Here is a 23,566-nt window from a genome sequence, read left to right as displayed (position 1 = left end):
CTGGTAGCAGAAAAATAAATAATTTAATATATGAAACTGATACAAACCTCATAGCAGAAACTAAGGAAGATCTGGAGTAGCTGATTCTATTGGTTAAGATGGAAAGTAAACAAAGTCAGGCTTAATTTAACCACCCAACCGGCCATATGGATAAAATACATCACTCCACATACACTTCATATCCATCATATATTTCAACGTAATATCGATGGTATTACAATTTTAATATGCACTTCGTATCCATGGTAACTTTGAGGTCTATAGATGTCATGGCAGGTTGGATAGTTAAACATCAGCAAAACAAAAGTGATGGCTTCTGGTAATTTAAATGAATTTATAATAGAGAGAGATGAAATAAAAATCATTGAAAGTTATGATTTGCTGGAGTCCAAAATCAGAAATGATGGTAAATGTGAAGAGGAAATTAAAAGAAGGATAGTCATGGGGGAAAAAGTGATGTTAAACCTAACAAACATTATGAAAGACAGATATATGAGTAAGGCCACAAAAGTCTCCTCCACACCCAAATTCAAATGAATCAGTTTGCTTTCTGTATTTCTTCTTCTTAATAATCCAGCTTTCATGTCTATACATCACTTCTGGAAATACCATTGCTTTGACAGTTCTATATAGACATGAAAGCCGGATTATTAAGAAGAAGAAAGACAGAAAGCAAACTGATTCATTTGAATTTGGGTGTGGAGGAGACTATTAAGAATCCCATGGACTGCAAGAAAGACCAAAAAGAAGGTTTTAGAGAATATAAAGACAGAATACTCCTTGGAGGCAATGATCACTAAACAGAAGTTGATGTATTTTGGACATATTATGTGAGCTGATGAATCATTTGAAAAGAATGAGGAAATGAGAAGATGAGGAAGACCACAAAAGAGTTGGATGGACAACATAAAAGAACTTACCAACTTGATTCTGGACTCCAGCAAATCATAACTTTCAATGATTTTTATTTTATCTCCCTCTATTATAAATTCATTTAACCCCTTAACGTACCAATTAAAAATCAGAACGCGGTCATTTTTCGGCCAATTTTTTGGGCGAGGGTGATTTGCTGGATCAAATTCATCATTATTTGAAAAATAATGATGAATTTGTGCAAATGCAAACGAAATAGCCAATACAAGGCGTTGGCAACTTTTCTCGGCTGAAAGGAAATAGGCACAAGATTGTCTAGCGTCTATATTCGGTTGTATTTATATGTGAAACCAAAATTCAAAATCAATTTTGGTGCAATAAACAAAAGACGTGTCAGAGACGTCTTTGTATGTTAAGGGGTTAAATTACCAGAATGTTCCTCTTTCTGGATAGGAATCAAGGGTCCAGTTTTACCTATATACAATTTCAATCTGAAAAAAGAACATAAACAACACACTAAATTTAAAAACTAGAATAAATCTGGCCTTTCTGATCATGTCCTGGATACTCTACACAGAACTGACTTGAAAGGCACCTGTTCCTTACACCATCACACCAAAACCTGCTATTAGAGTAAATTTAAAGAAGCCGGTGAAATTCTAATCAACCATCCTGATCTCAACAATAAACATCTCAAGAATATGGATGGCACATATTCGATCCATATAACCTTTTGTTCTTATGGGTCATAATTAGGACTGTAAATCAAATATGTGCCATCCATATTCTTGAGAAGTTTATTGTTGAGATCAGGATGGTTGATTAGGATTTCACCGGCTTCTTTAAATTTACTCTAATAGCAGGTTTTGGTGTGATGGTGTAAGGAACAGGTGCCCAGGATCTCGCCCATACATGTTAATATATGGGTGAGATCCTGGGATAACAAACAATACTTGTTTTTATGAATTAAAGATTCCAAGAAATTATATTCTTAGTTTCATCCTTTATCCAAGTGTAAGCAAACAGAGCTTGCACATGAAGTAACTTTATGACAGGGCAACTCGTATATAGAGGCTAATGACTTCACATCAATTGCCTTAGTATCCCATAACGCAACGAATATATTCTAGCCATTAGTGGCTCCCACTGATGAGACCTCAATAAGGGTCGAAACCTGGATAAGGGCCCTTCCTATAAGGCATTAGCATTAGTATACTAAGGCAAATGATGTGAAGTCATTAGCCTCTATATACGAGTTGCCCTGTCGTGAAGTTATTTCATGCACAAACTGTTTGCTTACACTTGGATAAAGGATGAAACCAAGAATATAATTTCCAATATAACCAAGTGGAAAAACTTTCAACACTTGTTTTAAATACTGATTAAGCTACTACTGCTATTGCTATATGCCTAATATCATATATATATATATATATATATATATATGGGAATAAATTTTTAACTTAGGTATATTGTATATTAGGATAACCAAGCAATTTTATATGCTTGGTTATTTTAGCTCCTAATCCCAAGTATGCAAACAATTAAGTTTGCGCCTGAAACAAAGTTCAAGTCTAAAGATGGTACAACACCAGGGCAACTCATTGTAAAGGTGGTTAAAGCTTTGATCACTATTCTTAGTATTTTCCCATAATGTAAAGCACATCTCACTAGAAGATGTATACTGCAATGCATTATGGGTGGGGTCACTACCCAGACCGGTTTCGACCTTTTTTGAGGTCTCCTCAGTGAGTAGCTGGACCCTAAATATACCAAGGTTTTAGTAATACAAAGCCTTATCAACTTTACCTATATAAGTTGCAACAAAGTGTATTAAGTTTTAATAAAAATCTCTGGAGGAGATATTGATGGGAATAAATTTTTAACTTAGGTATATTGTATATTAGGATAACCAAGCAATTTTATATGCTTGGTTATTTTAGCTCCTAATCCCAAGTATGCAAACAATTAAGTTTGCGCCTGAAACAAAGTTCAAGTCTAAAGATGGTACAACACCAGGGCAACTCATTGTAAAGGTGGTTAAAGCTTTGATCACTATTCTTAGTATTTTCCCATAATGTAAAGCACATCTCACTAGAAGATGTATACTGCAATGCATTATGGGTGGGGTCACTACCCAGACCGGTTTCGACCTTTTTTGAGGTCTCCTCAGTGAGTAGCTAGACCCTAAATATACCAAGGTTTTAGTAATACAAAGCCTTATCAACTTTACCTATATAAGTTGCAACAAGGTGTATTAAGTTTTAATAAAAATCTCTGGAGGAGATATTGATGGGAATAAATTTTTAACTTAGGTATATTGTATATTAGGATAACCAAGCAATTTTATATGCTTGGTTATTTTAGCTCCTAATCCCAAGTATGCAAACAATTAAGTTTGCGCCTGAAACAAAGTTCAAGTCTAAAGATGGTACAACACCAGGGCAACTCATTGTAAAGGTGGTTAAAGCTTTGATCACTATTCTTAGTATTTTCCCATAATGTAAAGCACATCTCACTAGAAGATGTATACTGCAATGCATTATGGGTGGGGTCACTACCCAGACCGGTTTCGACCTTTTTTGATAATATTTTGATAATACTTTCGAACTTAATACACCTTGTTGCAACTTATATAGGTAAAGTTGATAAGGCTTTGTATTACTAAAACCTTGGTATATTTAGGGTCTAGCTACTCACTGAGGAGACCTCAAAAAAGGTCGAAACCGGTCTGGGTAGTGACCCCACCCATAATGCATTGCAGTATACATCTTCTAGTGAGATGTGCTTTACATTATGGGAAAATACTAAGAATAGTGATCAAAGCTTTAACCACCTTTACAATGAGTTGCCCTGGTGTTGTACCATCTTTAGACTTGAACTTTGTTTCAGGCGCAAACTTAATTGTTTGCATACTTGGGATTAGGAGCTAAAATAACCAAGCATATAAAATTGCTTGGTTATCCTAATATACAATATACCTAAGTTAAAAATTTATTCCCATCAATATCTCCTCCAGAGATTTTTATTAAAACTTAATACACCTTGTTGCAACTTATATAGGTAAAGTTGATAAGGCTTTGTATTACTAAAACCTTGGTATATTTAGGGTCTAGCTACTCACTGAGGAGACCTCAAAAAAGGTCGAAACCGGTCTGGGTAGTGACCCCACCCATAATGCATTGCAGTATACATCTTCTAGTGAGATGTGCTTTACATTATGGGAAAATACTAAGAATAGTGATCAAAGCTTTAACCACCTTTACAATGAGTTGCCCTGGTGTTGTACCATCTTTAGACTTGAACTTTGTTTCAGGCGCAAACTTAATTGTTTGCATACTTGGGATTAGGAGCTAAAATAACCAAGCATATAAAATTGCTTGGTTATCCTAATATACAATATACCTAAGTTAAAAATTTATTCCCATCAATATCTCCTCCAGAGATTTTTATTAAAACTTAATACACCTTGTTGCAACTTATATAGGTAAAGTTGATAAGGCTTTGTATTACTAAAACCTTGGTATATTTAGGGTCTAGCTACTCACTGAGGAGACCTCAAAAAAGGTCGAAACCGGTCTGGGTAGTGACCCCACCCATAATGCATTGCAGTATACATCTTCTAGTGAGATGTGCTTTACATTATGGGAAAATACTAAGAATAGTGATCAAAGCTTTAACCACCTTTACAATGAGTTGCCCTGGTGTTGTACCATCTTTAGACTTGAACTTTGTTTCAGGCGCAAACTTAATTGTTTGCATACTTGGGATTAGGAGCTAAAATAACCAAGCATATAAAATTGCTTGGTTATCCTAATATACAATATACCTAAGTTAAAAATTTATTCCCATCAATATCTCCTCCAGAGATTTTTATTAAAACTTAATACACCTTGTTGCAACTTATATAGGTAAAGTTGATAAGGCTTTGTATTACTAAAACCTTGGTATATTTAGGGTCTAGCTACTCACTGAGGAGACCTCAAAAAAGGTCGAAACCGGTCTGGGTAGTGACCCCACCCATAATGCATTGCAGTATACATCTTCTAGTGAGATGTGCTTTACATTATGGGAAAATACTAAGAATAGTGATCAAAGCTTTAACCACCTTTACAATGAGTTGCCCTGGTGTTGTACCATCTTTAGACTTGAACTTTGTTTCAGGCGCAAACTTAATTGTTTGCATACTTGGGATTAGGAGCTAAAATAACCAAGCATATAAAATTGCTTGGTTATCCTAATATATATATATATATATATATAGAGAGAGAGAGAGAGAGAGAGTTTGCCATTCTCATCATCATCATCAGTTGCATCAGTCTTGGGACTGGTAGCTCAGCAGCAATTCTCATATATAGGCCATTCTCTCTCTCTCTCTCACACACACACACACACACACAGGTATCCCTCGATTAATTAATCCCTCAATGTTACCACGTATATCAAAATCTTGTTAATCAAATTTAATAATCAATGGTAAAAATTACAATTCGTCCATGATCGATTATTTTATTAATAATTCGTTTTATATGGTACTCTTTTAGGAAAGATAAAAAAAACGAATGCAAAGTAAATATTTAATAAGTACTTGCCTACATTACTTACTGCAATTTTTTTTTATCAAAAGAAGTTATCAAGAGTCGTTTGAATAGTTTTAGTTTTTTTCTTATCAGCATAAATTCTACGATAACAAGCAAAATGACTCTCCAGACCTCGGCAAACAAGCAATAAAACACAAAGAAAAAACACTGCAAATATAATACATGATGGTGCAAATTAAGTTAATATTGAATCCAACATTATTTCATTGCCGAATATCTAGAAACTAAAAGTTTCGGCAGATGCAAGCATAAGCAACCTTATGGGCAACTCGTAGTAAAGGTGGAGTAAGCTCCAGATCACTTTCCTTAGTATTTTCCATAAACGTAAAGCACATCTCCGCTAGGAGATGTATGATAAATAAGCCTTTGGCTCTCTATTTCAGTAATACATGATGGTTTATTTATTTTCAGTTACAATCTAGAAATGATTGAACAAAGAATAAAAAAAAGAAAAAACTATACCATACTATACTGACATCGGAGGTGGCGGTATCTCTCAGATACAATTTACTGTCAAATATCACAAACCTTTACATAACATGTGTTAAACCAAACTGACAGCAAACAGTGCTGAATGTCACTCGTAACATATGAATGCACAGCTACTCATGACCTCCAAGCTATACACTGAATTGTGTAAGAATATTTATATTAAACATTTTGCATGTATCTGTCAGATCAGCTGCAAGCTCCACAAGGTTAAAGGTGCGTTAATCCAAACTCTTGCCACATATATCAAGGGATTGCTGCAATTAATTTTGCCATGTTAATCAAATCCTGCATTAAGCAAGGGATACCTGTGTGTGTGTGTGTAAACCCGAGCCAAGAAAGATTGCAAACCATTAGTACTATGAGTGAACTGAGAGTTATAAAATCTAGCAACAGCACTAATCTAGAGAACTAAACATGGAACTTTTTCAAGCCACTTCAGACCTACAATAAGAGGGATGTAGGCACGATATACCAATTTGCTAGCCATGTTTATCAAGTGGTTAGTTCTCCAACTAACAGGTTGCAGGTTTGAACTGTGCCATGAATGTTTGTGATTGTGTTTGTGTGGGAGATTAATTTCATCACCCAATGTGAGACCACTGCTCCACTTATTGGAGGCATGAAAAGGCTTGAAACAGTTCGATGTTTGACTTCTAGAGCAGGGCTTCAAGACTAAGTAAATAAATAAATAAATAAATAAATATATATATATATATTAGTGCTGGTTCTAGGGATCCTGGTGTAATTTTAAGTTGAGCACAACCTACTTTTTCTTTTTTTTTTTTTTTTAAAGTAGTTAAAATTTAACGGTTAAAAACTCAAAACATATTTTATGCAAAATTGTGTACTTTGTGTACTGGCCAGGATGTCTATATATATGTCCAGCAAAATCTGGATATGATGCATGCTATCTGTTGAAAGAACATGAATAAGAAGTGCCATTTGGTCATCATGTCCATTAGAAAGTGTGATCCTTCAGTGTGATAATCCTTCACACTGAAGATAACACTTAAATAGACATTCTCGCGATCATAACTGTGTCTCAGTTGCCTAATAACAAGAAATGCAGTTCCTTGTTCTGTGCTGGGTAACTGGACTCTTATATTGGATAGACTAAAAATACAGAAATTATTTTTACTTTTGTTTTCTCCTTTTACTGTACAATTTTTGTGTGACAATCGATGTTTGATTGTCAGTCTAATTGCTTAGTCGACAATATATTTTATTTGTTCTCGAAGAACTTAATTTAAGATAATTGTTTGAAATATTTTGAAGGAAAAAAAACACATGCTGTCGACATTATAAATTATGTTATTTTTATTTTTGTTCAAAATCAAATTTCGTAGAATACTTCACATATTGCCTGAAGGATGTGCTTTGGCTACTTTGCTTTATAGATAATTTGAAAATCTTTAATCATATCAAATGTGAAGTGCACATATTGTGAAAAGTATGAAATACGAAATTAAAAGAAGTTTTTTATAATTCAGTTACTATGAGCAGTCGTGGCAGGGGAGAGGGTTAGAATACTTCCAAACAAACATAAAATTTTAAACAATTCCATATAGGACTGTCTCAGATAATTTCATCATTATATTTATTTATGTCGCTTCCATCCACAAAAGGTTATTTTGGTAAAGTAACAGCATTTATTATTGAAATGAGCACTCTACAAATAACAATAATAATAACAATGTTTCGTGCTTCAACTGCAAGTTCATTTGAAATACTACTGAATATAATATTGTGATATTTTAAAATTAGTCTTGAAATAAGAATGTAATGAAATTTAACATGTCTTGTTCATAAAAGCAAAAAAGAGTTGTTCTCAAACAGTAGCAGTATATCTAGATCTGTAAGCATAACAACGTGACATGCATATTTCCATACATCGTAGTAGTGTAAGGTAAAATAAAAAGTAATGTTGTTCAAACCTTATTCATTGCAATAAATTTTGCTTGAAGCATTTTTTTTAGAATATTTTAAAACAATTGTTTAACACAAGCACGTAAATTAGCATGAAAATAATTTCCACGATACATCTTACAAAGTGAATATGTATATATATATATATATATATATATATATATATATATATTTGGCGTCGAGTGCCCATTTCAGTTGGGTGTGCTGTTGTGTGGATTATGCAACCTGCGCTACAAATTTCACATCAATTTCACCGCATGCATGGGCATACGGTGAAATGATATACGATATGTATGCAGAAAATTTTCTGGGGGGGGGCAAAGCTTGGAGACAAATAATTACATCAATAAACATCAATTAGCATTTTTTATGTAATTATTTGTTGATGTAAACCATAAATACATTATTTTCATTTTACATCGATTTTAATGATCTTTAATTCTTGGAAAAAAAAGTATTTAGAATTAATAGTTTTTTAGCAAAATTTCATATATATAAAAAAATTGACTGGCATATTTTATTAAAAATCAACTAATTAATAAATCCCAAAATCCTAAATTAAATTATTTTAGTTTAAAAGCAAAAAACTCATAAAACTAACAAGTAAAATAATATTAAATTGCATACACTTACCTTTTAAAAATGTATTTTTCTGTTTAAATTTGTTTCCCTATAAATTTACAATTCACACTTCGCTCAGTGACTCACTAGATACAGAGGACAAATGAACTGGTCGCTGTTCACAACAGTAATGAATATTTTTTTCACAAATCAGAAAAAGATGAACTAAAAACAGGAACATGTGCTTTATTGCTGCAATAAAGCATGTTATATGGCTGCCCCACTGTGGGCAGAAACAGGCCAATCCATAATAAAATTTTTTAAGACAAAAAAAGCCTCCCATGGTTGAGGGTATAAGGTCACATATCTCAATCATTTTTATGATTATAATTTGTGGAATTTTTTACTCAATCACTGGGGGGGGGGGATTACATTTTTTTTTTATCGATGTATGAGTTTTGAGAGTGCACAGTGCATCGATTGGTCCAATGCTAATTGCAGGATAACTTTGAATACTTCTGTGTAGAGTGGGGGAAAAATCTGTTTTGTTTTAGGATTTATTAGAAAACAACAATTAAGGAGAATGCTATATTGGTTGGTATATTTGAAATACTAAAAGATGAAAATATGTGAACCATCGTTTATAAGACATGTGAGAAAAGGAAATGAAAGGAAAGAATAAGTGTGAGTAGAAATACTTTCATTAATGGTAAACAAATTATTAATAACTGGCATTTGCGATGTGTGTGTCCTATAAGTTGCTGGGTAGAGCGAATAGCACAATCCTATAAAGTCTACATATGAATAAGTGAATTTATGATGGCATAATTAAAAAAAAAACTTCCGAGGAGATAGAGTATGGCAGGAATAATTATGGTTTGATGGAGCAGCAAATCATTTCATAAAATTTGTTGCCTATGTTATGTGTATTTCTCTGGTTTGTGTATATTTCCTTCTGTTTTCCAAGAATTTTCTTTTGTTTACAGAGACTCAGTGTACATAACATCTGATCATTATCGGAATTATCCACACTTCTGGGAAGTATCAGTGGTTCGTCTGTCTTATTCATCTCACATATACTGGTTTTTTTTTGTAGATCAAAAACGTCTTATGATACATTGAATATTCATTTTTTATTCAGGAATAGATATTTTTTACAGTCTGTTGTTTCCGAAGACTAGAATAAAAATGTCTCTATACTGTTAAAAAACTCTGCAACTTCGACAGATGCTATACTGCACAAGCAAGAAAACATTTAGGTTTTTTCTCCTAACATCCACTTTCAAATTTTCAGTTCCAGAAAACATGTGTAACAGCTGTTTGTAATACAGCCATTGGATTACAGAAAGCGCTCAACTCATGACAAATGACAACGTTCAACTGGATTGGTTGACACAATAACTAATCACAGCTGTTAGGTGAGCTCTCAATGTGAGCTCACCCAGCCTCGCCTTCTGAGCAGTTTAAAAATACTAAAATGCTAAGAATTTGACCTGCTGTGCCCTCTTTACATCTTTTCAAAGGTGTATGCATTTTGAAAGCACACTCGGGCTATTAATGCGAACGTGAAGCAAGGTTTACGCATCGAAAAGTGCCCTTTTCATGAAGTACTAATGTTTCGTTATCCTCGTGAAGAGGATATGAAGAATTAGTATACTGTGTTTAATTTTAAGAATTATGCAAAGTCTGCAAACAATTAGGGGAGACTTTAACGGGAATAAATACAAAAATATAATATCAGTGATACTGATATTTCGTGGATGAGCACCGCACACCTGGAATATTCGCCCGATATATACACACACAAACACACGCATAATATATCTTGGAAACAACCAAAATGTTAATTTGGAATTTCCTAATGGAAATTCCAAGCTCCAGGTAACAGTTTCACTCTTCTAAGTCAATAGTTCATAAACTTAACAAATCCGTACAGTTAGTCATGCTCATTATTTCTAATGTTCAGTTGACAAAAAATAGCAAGAAAATAATCACGTGCACTTTCTTTTCAAAAAACATACAAAGAAAGTACATTATAAATCATACACTTCATTTTTAAATCTCCACTCAATGAAAAAGAAATACTACGTATTTTCTTCTTATTATTATTCTTATCATCATCACTATCTGGCATTTTCTTTTAGTACAAAGAAGAAATCACCGCAAATTTGGAAAAGATATTTACCACTAGTTTAGATAGGTGGCAAAGTAGCTACACTTTTATCAATTTTACACTAAAATGTATGAGTATGCTCCTCAGGTGATATACGTTTGCAACAAATGTCTTGTGAATGGTTTTGAAAATAAATTATTTCAAACATCAACAGGATGAATAAGTGGGTTCTCTTCACCTTTCCCAAAAAAAAAAAAGAAAAAAAAAAGCTGAATGCTTATGTAACACATATGCCAGCCTGGTTGGCCAAGTGGTTAGCATATCTGCTTTTCAGCCAAAAGGTGCAGGTTCGAATCCCACCATGGGTATGGATATTTGTAAATGTCTGTGAAAATACTAGTGGTGGGCAGTAGATGGCATTGCTGTAGCAGGTGGAGAGTAGTAGGTGCCCCTCCCTCAATGGGTCTTTGGGACTCCCTGGAGGTGTCATGTAATAATAATAATAATAATATGCACTTATTTTTTTAAATTCAAACATACCTTTCTTAAATAACTGCATCAAATAATTTATAAGTTTGATAATAAAAGTGAAATTGTGATTATTATAAATTAAGAACTCATTTTGATATAAATATCGTATCAGACTGTAAAAGAAATCTCAGTATGTCTATTTAGAATAAAACTAAAAACAAAACATCGTTGATGTATTATACACTACTGCTTGAGGTGTGACTTCTGAAGAAGTGGTCTTTCTTTCTCAAGAGCGTTTAGAGCAGGAGTGTCAATAATGTCGATCGCAATCTATGGGTAGATCGCATAATGCTTTGGGGTCGATAGCAAATTTATTTTGTCTCAATTTTCAAAATAATATATAGATGAGTCCGAATACGATAAAGTAAATAAATAATGTTAACCTATTTAACAAATAATAATTTTATATTATGGTTCTATTTAAAAACTTAAAATTAACATTAATTAAAAACTTAAAATAAACATTTTTTGTACAATAATTCTAGTTTATAATTAAATTATATTAAATTGAATTTTATTTCAAAAATTTTAATAGAAAAATTACAAGTATTAGTTAAAAATATTTAAATTTCTTGCTATGAGACTTTTGTTGTGGGGCGTACTTGAAATGTATGCACCCTCATAGACACGCCCATTTTGGGTTTTTGTTTGCTTTGACGCACTGTACAAACATAACACGTGAAGCTCGATGTATAAACGATAGCAGTATTATAAACTCGGTTGTTTGTTTTGTGCTAGTGCTCTGTTACAAATTTAAAATTTGAATATTTATGAAAAATATTTATGCTTGTTTTGGTTTGACATACTTGTGCAAATCGACATTTTCACAAATGAACATTATTAAGTCAAAATATTGTACCACATTAACATTCGAGCATTTGGAGTCATGTTTGAGAAATGCATTGACTAATTACACACCAAATTACCCAAAAATTGTGAACTCATTGCAGTGTAGAATAAGTAATGCTGGTTCATCAGGAAGTTCAAAATGAAATGTTTATTTTAATCAGTGTGGTTAAAAAAACTGCAATATTCTTTAAAGCATTATAACTAATTAATATTATGATAATTATAATAACAGGTTGTAATAATAATAAATAATATTACAATAATTTTTTCATTGTCTAAACATAAATTAGAAATCTTATACCTTATACTCCAATTTTGAAAAAGGTAGATCGCAGGTATATCTGTATGGACAATGTAGATCTTATGAAAACATTAGTTGACACCCCTGGTTTAGAGTAATCTAAGCTTTTAGCCTTTGCCTCCAGCTGAGAAGATTATTGTCTAGTATTTCTAAGACAAATGTTATTTCCAACAGCAGTAAAAGTTGTGATATTTAGAATTTTTTAAGAAAAAAAAAGTAACACTGAATTTTCTTTTTTGTTGCATACATGTAAAGTTTTTATATGGTGAAAATATAGAACAGAATTTCTAAAACTTAGAATAATGTCAACAGACAGCTGAACAAATGATTGTAGATTGCAAAGAAAGAGTCCAGAATTAGAAGTATTTGCTTTGGCAGATACAACAATATTATTGGTTTACTTCTTTTATCACAATAAAATGAAGTAACAGATATTGAATACTGCCTGTGAAAACTGTCAAACCAGTAGAAAATTAGATAGAGTAGTTATTTATAATTCAGTTTCAGGAGTTCCATCCTGAAATAAAAAATCTATTGAACAAAAAATTTCGTAAGACATAAAACTTAAATGTAAATAAAAAATAAAAATAAATACTTAAAGAAATGCATACATTTTTCTTCGATTTGTAATGCCTTAGGTTAAATTTTGAATCTACTTACCTCGATGTGAATTAACTACGCATTCATCATACCTCCATACTTGAGCATTTCTGGTCGAATATCATCTACTCCAGCTGCCTTTCCACATTTCAGGCTTTTGATGGCTTTTTCTACTTCAAGTATAGATATGTATTCCTGATTGCATGCCTGGTCAGTGTTTTTTTTTACCACTATGCTGTCACTGATTGTTTCATTTAGCAATTTTTCAAATTACTGCATACTTTCAGGATATCTTTATCTCCAGTTTTCATGTTACCTTTATCATCTCTAATTACTTTTACAGCGCTCTTTCCTCCATTTCTGAGCTTCTTTAACAACCTCCAGAATATCTTGCCACCTTCTTGATATTCTATTTTCTATGTTCTTACCAAAGTCTTCCCATGACTTTTGTTTAGCTTTCTTACATTTGTCTCCGTATTCTCAAAGACAGTGTTTCTCAACCTGTGGTCCATGGACCACAGGTGGTCTGCGACGATGGGACAGGCGGTCCACAGGCAGACTTAAATTAATTAAATAAATACATATTTTTTAGTTATCCAAACAAACTAAAATTGAATAAGTATATAAAATTATTGAAATCAAATTGAGACTTAAAAAAACAACAAATAGCTTCAGAATGTTCAAAGGCAGAAGCAATAAAACTATTTGGTTGTTCACTTCACTACTCTTTTATTACTCGTCATTCTGGCACTACAATAATTGTAGCAGCAGAATGATGAATAATAAGAGGGGTGAAGTGAACAATAATATAGTTTTATTGCTTCTGTCTTCCCTTGCTGTTTTGTCAGATTTGAAGTGAACATGTGTTATCCACATTTATTGATTTTTATTACTGAAGGTTTTCCTCCTTCAACCAAGGCTCAGTATACCTTCAGAAGTGCTAAATGATACTTGGACAAAGTGTGTCGTGGATTAACTCCAGTATTTATATATTTTTTGGAAAAAAACTTTTTTAATAATGGAAAAGTGGCTTAGAACTAGGACTCTGAAAAGAAGAGCAAATGAAACAGGTGATGCTAACCCTAATTGAGATACACGTGTTGTAACGGCGAGTAAATCTGATACTATTAAAGTAGAAGAAACAAGTAGTTCAAAGAAAAACTACAGTAGGAAATATAACAGTTCATATTTTGAATTTGAGTTTACTTGGTGTGGAGATGAAAGTGAACAGAAACCTCAATGTGTTTTGTGTTATGAAGTGTTGTCGAACGAGTTCATGAAACTTGCGAAACTCCAACATTTAGAAACTAAACATTGTGATGTGAAAAATAAGCAAATTGAAAAAAAAAAAAAAAGCCAATTTCAGTAATGCTTAGCGACATTAAATCATGGGAAAGATATACTTTCGGCCATGGGTTCAATTAATAGCAAAGCACTGAAAGCATATATCTCTTAAGTTTGCACATAACGAAAATAGGGAAACCTCATTCTATCGGGGAAAATTTACTACTTCCAGTTATAAAAGATGTGGTAAAAACTATGTTTGGCAACAAGTTACTAAAATATGTTGATCTGACTCCTCTTTCAATGACACTGTAGTTCGCAGAATTAATGATATTGGCAGGTGACGTAGAATCTTTAATCGAAAGAGTTAAGGGTCCTTATGCGTTACAAATAGATGAGACTACTGATGCTACAGATGATGCACAGTTAATATGCTACATAAGATGTGTGCATGATAACAATATTCATAATGATATTCTTTTGTAGAACTTCGTCATCCCGAACATCTGGAGAAGAAATATTTCACACTCTCAATAATTACATAATACACAAAGGGATCCAGTGGGAAAAAATGCATGGGCTTCTGTTTGGATGGAGCTCGCACCCTTACAGGCAGGCATAGTTAAGGGTTGTTTCTATGGTCAAGGAAGTGGCTCCGGATATGAATCGGGTATATTGTTTCATACATAGGGAAAGGTTGGCCTCCTAAGGAATGCCACCAGAATTTAAAACTGCGCTATATAACACTGTAAAGGTAGTTAATTTTATCATGGCTCGACTGTTAAATAACAGGTTATTTTCAGTACTCTGTGATGAAATGGGCAGTGAATATATAAAACTTTTGCTTCATTCTGAAATTCGCTGGCTTTCCAGGGGCAAAGTACTAACAAGATTATTTCAATTAAGGCACGACGTTTTATTGTTTGTAAATGAACGTCATTCTAATTTTGCATCACTCCTTGTTGACGAAGCATGGTTATCAACACTATCCTATCTTTCAGACATTTTTTTCGAAATTAAATGAACTAAATCTCTCCCTTCAGGGAAATTCTTTAACTGTTCTTGATGCCTACGACAAAATAAAGGCATTCGAGAGAAAAAAAAAAAACTGGCGTTGTGAATTAAAAAAACTGGCTTTGTGCATTCGTTATGTAAAAGACAGATAATTTGCACCTTTTCCAACATTAGAATCCTTTTTAGTGGAAAGTGATCTTTCTGTTGATTCTGAGTTTCTGGAAAGGGTTTGTGACCACCTCAAAACTCTGAAAGAGAATTATGAAACATATTTTCCGAATAACTTTTATAAGAAATTTCTGTGGGTTCAAGATCTATTTCAGGCTTATAGTCATGAGGACGACCTTTCATTATCGAAAAAAGAACAGTTAATTGATCTTTCAAGTGAAATGAGCTTAAAATGCAATTCCGCGATCTTGGTTTGGCTCGATTCTGGATCTTGCCTTCAGTGAGAAGTGAATTTTCCAAATTATCTGAAGCAGCACTGAAAATCATCATGCAGTTTTCTACAACCTATCTCTGTGAGAAAGGATTTTCATCACTCCTTCAAATAAAAACAAAATACAGAAATTGTCTTAGTGTTTGTGCCAATCTTCGACTGAAGTTGATAAATATTGAGCCAGATATCCAACAACTCTGCAAAGGCCAAGAAGCTGAACCATCTCATTAAAAGTAAGTAGTAACATAATTATATCATATTATTTATTTGGACTACAGTTTCCGATTATTCTCATTACTGGTTTTTGACTTAATCCATTTCCAAAATCGGACAAAATCAGGGATGAAACGAAAGTTACACAAAGTAACGTCACGGTAAGTCTCTGCTGGCAATAAGGATAGCTGCCTGCGTCCCGTATCTCGTATGTTCACTTGCTAGACAACATCCATGCAGTCATAGATTGTACAGAAACACACATCACAACGTAACAAATACAAGCAGCACACAGTACGGATATAAATAAAACCACCACACAATTAATGAATCTGCCAGATTTACAATGGCCACTGTTGTGCCAATGGATAAAACAGGATGGATATAATTAAAACCACCATCATAACATGATTAGTACAAATCACGTGTATGGTATATATGGCATATGGTCGCTGGCGGGAAAATGCACCCAAACACATGGATGGCACTTTACGACTGACATCATGGGATGGACTGTTTATTGGGAAGGACCTCACAGGATGTCTTAAATTTTTTTTGCTGGAAAACTCGTCAGGGAAATAAGGCAATTCATATCGGCCAGAAGAGTGAGTGAGAGAGAGAGAGAGAGAGAGTGTGTGTGTGTGTGTGGATGGATGGGGGCATCAATGGCTTTGGGATGTTCTGAGTGAAATTTTTGGGTATATGCAGGGGATAGTTTGGACAGGATAAGGGATATCAACCATGATGAAATCCATGGATGTCAAGTTCGTTTCAGTATTATGATGAATGGAGTAAGATAACATTTTTCCCTCATCTCACAACGCACTTAGCGAATGGAAGAGTTTACATGTCGCAGGTCAAATCAGAGAGTGCGTGAAGATAAAAGTTGTTGTAGGGCTAGCTTCATGAGTATAAAAGTTGCTGTGGGTAGATGATGGGGATTAAAGATAAACGTCGTTGTGGGCAGATGAATGAAGGTACCTGTGGCACAGCGCTGACATTACCCGTGGTACCAATGGCGCTAAAAAAAGTTGTTACTTCCAATTTAATTATGTTTCCATATGTATTCAAAACATGCTTTTAGAATTCCTCTGTACACTCTAGTGTCCTGAACCAGAGAGAAAGCATCACTATCAACAATAACACAGTCAATGAGACTTTTCTTATTCCTTGCCTCTTCCTCTCCATGTGAATTTGTGCACATTTTTATGTTGGAACAAGGTGTTAGTAATAACCAGTCCATGTCCTGAGTAGAAATCCAACAAATATTTGCCATTATTATTAGCTTTGCTCTTTTCTCCAAATTTTTCCAAAATATTTTTGTATGTCTGACAATCATTTCCTACTCTGCTATTTAGATCCCCAACAAGGACCAACTTTTCATTGTGTAAGTTGCTTTCTCTAAAGTCTCAAAAAATTCCTCCACTTCTACCTTAGTAGAACCTTCTGTGGGACCATAGGCACAAATAAGTCTCATTGTCCAGTTCCCCATTCTGATATTTGCCCACATCACCCTACTTGAGACTGTCTGCCATTCAAGATGATTAGCCTCATATTTAGTGCTGAATACTATAGCTACTCCTTCTTTTCCTTGATTGTCATTGCCTGAATATAACATTTTGTATTTATTACTCAGAAAGATCTCACCAGCTATTGTCCTTTTTTTTTTTTTTTTTTTTGTTTCACTCACCCCTATTATGTCTATCTGGTACTTATTCAATTCCTCAGCAAGCTCCATTTCTTTGCCATTCAGGCTTCTCATGTGGATAGTGCCAATCTTGAACTCTGGTGATGTTGAGTTGGGGGGTGTTTTAGGATTTATTCCAGAAGCTGACTTTTTGCTGTTCGCCCTGGTTCCTTGGTGAAAACAACAGAGGCCTTGTTTAACCGGGTGATGCTCCAGCCGGCATGAAATTCTGTCATGGTGTACCATAATTTTATATTGTGGTTTAAGCCAATAAGAATACAATTTGGTCTACTAAATTCCAAATTGCCCGCTCATTCCCGTTTGTTCAGTATCCAGGTCAATACCTAACATGGTGCACCACGAGAAGGTGAGGATTGGACATTAGGTCAGAAGCCTTGGTCGGTTCTTCACATTCCTGTAAAGGCTATGTGGAGATTTCCTCTCAGTAATACAGCTTTGACCCTTAAGCACTTTAAGAAGTAAGATCTTGAAGGAACCAAGTGCTTACCAAGGTTCCTTAAATCATTTCTATGATTGAAATCCAAATATTTCTAATAAAGAGAGCATTATCATCACTTCCAAATGGAATACACCAAGACACTATTTCAATAAATACTGCAACTCTGCAGTATTTATTGTGCATAATGCCTTGGTTGGTAGAACCACTTACAATAACAATATTTTATATTGGCAAATGAGTAGTGAAATAAAATTCTCCCTATGAATATTATAAGTGCAGAATATTTAAAAATTTCACAGAAGAAACTTCACCGCATGCTAAATGATAATCAGTTACCTTATCTTTTCCAATTGGGAGGTCATCTCTAGTATACATGTTCTTTCTTCCATCAAACACAGGTTTTTGGTTTGCAAAAATTTTTGAATATGACTGGACCATTGTTTCTATAATTTCCCTGAAAATACAAAACAGCAAAAGATTAAATCAAATGTGGAAAAGAACACATTTAGATAATGAGCAATTTCTAATTGATCATTTCAAAATGACTAATTTCATAAAAGAAACCAATTTTAAGTTTTATATTATAAATTATCAAGGCTAGATAACTGGAAGGAGACGACATTGTCTTTTAGTAATGTGGAGAACAGACTGAGATTATGACCTAATGTCCAACCCTTACCTACATATGGTGCATTTTGTTAGGAGGTATCTGCTGGGTAAGGAACAAATAATGGTAATTTGGGATTTAGCCAACCAAACCATACTCTCTATTAGCTTAAACCACAAATATACATCAGTATCATACGTATCAAAGATTTAGGCCTAGCATGGCCTGTTCCGGCCTTAGAAGTCATCGTTGAATTGTTTAAGAGGACGTCCTGGTTTTCTTTTTCCTAATGGCTTGTACTTTAAGGCTTGTTCTGGTAATCTTTCTGTTTTCATTCTCTGAACGTGTTCCATTTATGTTTATATTTTTTAATTTTTTCTATTACTGGTTCTTGGTTTAATTCTTTCATAATATCTTCGTTTCTTTTGTGATCAAATAGGGTATACTTTGTAGTTTTTCTCATAAACTTCATTTCTGCTGTTGTTAATCTTTGTTTGTCTTTTTGTTTTGTTGTCCAGATTTCGCTTCCATACACAAATTCAGATCATGTATACACAAATATACATGATCTGGAGAAAAGGGCAAAGGCTAATAGTAAGTACCTGTGGGTTTCTATTCATTACTAACACATGGCCCAACATAAACATGTACATTGATTCACATGGAGAGACAACATAAGTGATACAAAAAACCTCACATTATGGTTAACAGCAATATCTTCATGCTGGTTCAGAATAAAAAAGTGTACAGAGGATTTGAAATTGGAAATGATCACCACAGTTTTAAATGGAATCAAAGTAAAAATTACACTGAAAAGAACAATATGTAAGAAAGTTTTACGAGAATTAAAGATAAACAGCTCTTATATGTGAACTGCAGACTCAAGTATACAAACATTATTGAAGAAAACATTGATTGAATCCAAGAGGCAGATAAGTGTTGAAGCTGTTTATGAAAATAGAAAAATAAGAGCACCATGCATGATTAGAATTCGTGTATAGAGGCTTAAGTGCTGTGAAGACATAATGTTGGAGGTTTAATGGATTTTTTTACAACACTCAGAAAGGATTACAAAGAATTTAATACTGCCTATATTTCGTCCTAGTCACTAGGACATCTACGGGGATTACAAAAATAACTAGTGTAACATAACACAAATATCATACAATACTAAGCCCAACCACGTGGGTGACACTAAAGTCCTATCTAGGTGGAGCACCCTCTAAGGGTGGTTGTAGGTGGCCTGGAATATAAAGTAGGATCTCTGGTGATGAGTGTTTCCCAAATTTTCGGAAGCTTAATGCAACCGTATTTATTAAGATTTGGTTGATTTCTAAGAGATGCTGCTGCTTCTAAGAATAGTCTCTCTTTCGTGAATTTGCTGTGATGGAGCATGGTGGTTTTCTTCCATGATACTCTGTGGGTGGTGTCCAAGACATGGTCAGCCAAGCCTGAATGACCATAGTTGTGTTTACAGATGTAAGACATGTTCATCTAGGCGGATGGATGCTGATCTGCCTGTCTGTCCAAAGTACGCCAGCTTACAGGAACAGGGTACTTTGTAAACTCCAGGCAGAGAGAGAGGAGGGAGCTGATCTTTCGTAGAACGGATAAGGGTAGCAAGTTTGCGGTGGGGCTTATAAGCTGTGTGTAGGTTGCACTTGGCTATTTTTTCGGATGTGCCACAGATGTAAGGTATGGCATTTTTAAATTCTTGTTGACAAGAAGGACCGGGAATGGGAGAGGAACTGATTATTTTTTTGATACTGTGATCGCTGTAGCCATTGGAGAGGAAAGTGTTGTGTATGTAGTTAAGCTCAGTAGTGAAGGCGGTTCCACTGGAACAAAGAATGTGGGCTCTCTTGGTAAGAGTTTTAATAATGCCATATTGTTGAGAGGGGGGGTGGTGTGAGAGTTTGTGAATGTATCTTCCTGTGTGTGGGTTTTCTGTATACAGTGAAGGCAAGCGTATCATTAGGCAGGCATGTGACTAAGGTGTCTAGGAAGGGTAAACAATTGTTCTTTTCCTTTTCCATAATAAACTGGATTCTTGGATGTAGGCTATTGAGATGACTGAGGAAGGAGTCTAATGTGTCTGGGCCATGAGGCCAAATAGAGAACACATCATCTACATATCTTAGCCAGATAGAAGGTTTGAGTGGGGCTGAGTCTCTGGCTCGTTTTTCAAAATCTTCCATATAGAAATTGGCAACGGGGGGGAGAGAGGGAGGAACCCATGGCGGTTCCCTCTATCTGCTTGTAGATTTTGTTCTTCAAAGAAAAATACCCAGAGTTAATGGCAAAGGAAAAGAGATCTAAGATGTCAGAAGGGAAAACTTTTTGTAAAAGAGATAAGGTGTCAGTTAAGGGAATATTAGTAAACAAAGAGGAGATATCAAAGCTTACCAATATGTCTGCTTTATTCAAGGTTAAATTTTCTATGAGGGCTTTAAAGTGGGTCGAGTTTTTTATATAGGAAGTGGACCTTCCAGTGAGGAGGGTCAGAGAGTTGGCCAGCTGTTTAGACAGTCTGTAGCAAGGTGCATTGGTGGCATCTACTATAGGTCTGAGTGGGGAATTGGGTTTGTGGATTTTTGGTAAGCCATAAATTTGGGTGGGGGGGGGCGGAAAGGTTCAAGTTTTTTCGTAATGTCGGGGGGCCAGGAAGATACTTTTTTAAGTAAGATTTTTAATTTTTAACTTGTGTTTTTGTGGGGTCGTGTTCTAGCGGGATGTAGGTAGCGCGATCGCGGAGGATAATATTCATTTTGCGATTGTATTCACTGGTATTAAGAACGCCTGTAGCATTACCCTTATCCGCTCTGGTGATGACGATACTTTTTTCTTTCCGTAATTTTAGGAGAGCTGTGCGTTGGGCATACGATAAATTACTTTTTGGAGGCGAAGAATCAGCATCCATCCGCCTAGATGAACACAAGTCTTAAATCTGTAAACACAACTATGGTCATTCAGGCTTGGCTGACCATGTCTTGGACACCACCCACAGAGTATCATGGAAGAAAACCACCATGCTCCATCACAGCAAATTCACGAAAGAGAGACTATTCTTAGAAGCAGCAGCATCTCTTAGAAATCAACCAAATCTTAATAAATACGGTTGCATTAAGCTTCCGAAAATTTGGGAAACACTCATCACCAGAGATCCTACTTTATATTCCAGGCCACCTACAACCGCCCTTAGAGGGCACTCCACCTAGATAGGACTTTAGTGTCACCCACGTGGTTGGGCTTAGTATTGTATGATATTTGTGTTATGTTACATTAGTTATTTTTGTAATCCCCATAGATGTCCTAGTGACTAGGACAAAATATAGGAAGTATTAAATTCTTTTTAATCCTTTCTGAGTGTTTTAAAAAATCCATTAAACCTCCAACATTAAGAGCACCATGGTGTATACTAGTTAAAGAAACAGAAGTTAAAGCAGCAAGATGTCTGGAATAAGTAATTTGAAAAACTTAATTGAAACAAGCAGTAAAGTGACAGAACAGCAGTAGAAAATTTTCAAGAAGAATGTAAATAGGAATAAATATCGATACTCAAGATAGAAAAAGCTATAAAAAGCTATAAAAAGCCTGAAATGTCAAAAGGCAGCTAGAGTAGATGATATTCAACCAGAAATGCTCAAATATGGAAGTACAAAAGTTATTCAGTCATGCTACACTGCATATTCAAAAGAAAAAAGTCATCATCATCATCATCAAATTCCTGCCATGTACCCTCAAGGGGTGTACAGGATATGACAGTACTACATGAAAAAATTACATCATTACTAACTTCCTATCTACAATTTTCCTCCAAATCAGTCTGTTACTTGTCAAGACTCCAACATTATCAGATCTTATATTTCTATCATCTAAGGCACTTTGTACCGTATCAATCCACCTATATCTTGGTCTTCCTCTGGGTCGTTTTCCTGCCAACCTGGCAGAGAACACTTGTTTTGCTAATCTTTCCTCTCCCATTCTATTTAAGTGACCATACCATCTGAGATTAGCTCTGCTAACGCATTCCTGGATGCTGACAATGTCAAGTTCTTTCCTAATATCCTCATTTTTAATATGATATTGCCATTGATGCCATCTGTTCACGCCTCGAATCTTTCTCAGGACTCTCATATCTGCGGTCTCTAGTCTTTGGTCAAGTGTTTTACTTCTGACCCAGCTCTCAGATCCATAAGTTAAAATTGGTTTGAACACAGTCTTGTATACAGCTAATTTAGTGTACCGACTAATTTCTTTCTTATTCCATATGAATTTATTCAATTGACTTCCCACGATACCAGCTTTGCTGATTCTGTTGTCTATTTCTATATTTAGTTTACCATCTTCAGTAAAAATTGTGCCTAAGTAGCTGAAATGTTTTACTTGTTCCACAGGTTCTCCATTCACAACACAGTTGACATTTTCAATGATTCTGCCTATTTTCATTGTCTTTGTCTTTTTATTGCTGACCTTCATACCATATCTATTACAACAGCTATTCAATTTAGTCAGAGAATCTTGCAGACTTGTAGCGGATTTATTTAGAAGTATAACATCATCCGCATAAAGCAAAGAGCTGACATTAACATCTCCAATTTTCATATCAGGTTTAATACCACATTCCTTCATAATGTGATCCATATAGATAATGAATAACAGAGGGGATAATGTACATCCTTGTCTCACACCAGATTTAACATTAAACCATCTTCCTGTACTTCCTTCAATTCTAACTGCTGACTCACAACTCAAATAAAGACTAAGTATTGCTTGATATAATGCCCCATTGACACCATATAACTGCAGCGTATTGAATAGCTTCTCTCTTGGCACCTTGTCATATGCCTTTTCCAAATCGACAAAACTTAAATACAGATCTTTGTTATATTCCCATGCTTTCTCGACTATTTGTCGTAAAGTGAAGATCTGATCCTGACAGCCTCTATTTGGCCTGAATCCAGCTTGTTCTTCACCAAGCTTTTCTTCCACAATTCTTCTCAACCGTTTCTCAA

At 34.6% G+C, this 23,566-nt stretch overlaps 1 protein-coding gene across 1 annotated transcript in view; it reads right to left on the bottom strand.

Moving 5' to 3' along the window:
• AGO1 (protein argonaute-1) overlaps window positions 1-23,566 on the bottom strand; it is a 322,424-nt gene that overhangs the window by 279,309 nt on the left and 19,549 nt on the right. The window contains exon 2 of the mRNA XM_090405013.1: window positions 18,281-18,398. Within this exon, the coding sequence (XP_090261139.1) occupies window positions 18,281-18,398 (118 nt within the window). The remainder of the gene's footprint in view (window positions 1-18,280; window positions 18,399-23,566) is intronic.

This window comes from Typopeltis vanoorti, chromosome 15 (assembly GCF_054136105.1).
Source record: "Typopeltis vanoorti isolate ZY-2024b chromosome 15, IOZ_Tvanoo_1.0, whole genome shotgun sequence".
Taxonomy (NCBI): Eukaryota; Metazoa; Arthropoda; class Arachnida; order Uropygi; family Thelyphonidae; genus Typopeltis; species Typopeltis vanoorti.
The sequence above is the reverse complement of the archived record's forward strand: the minus strand, read 5'-3'. Positions and strand labels throughout refer to the sequence as shown.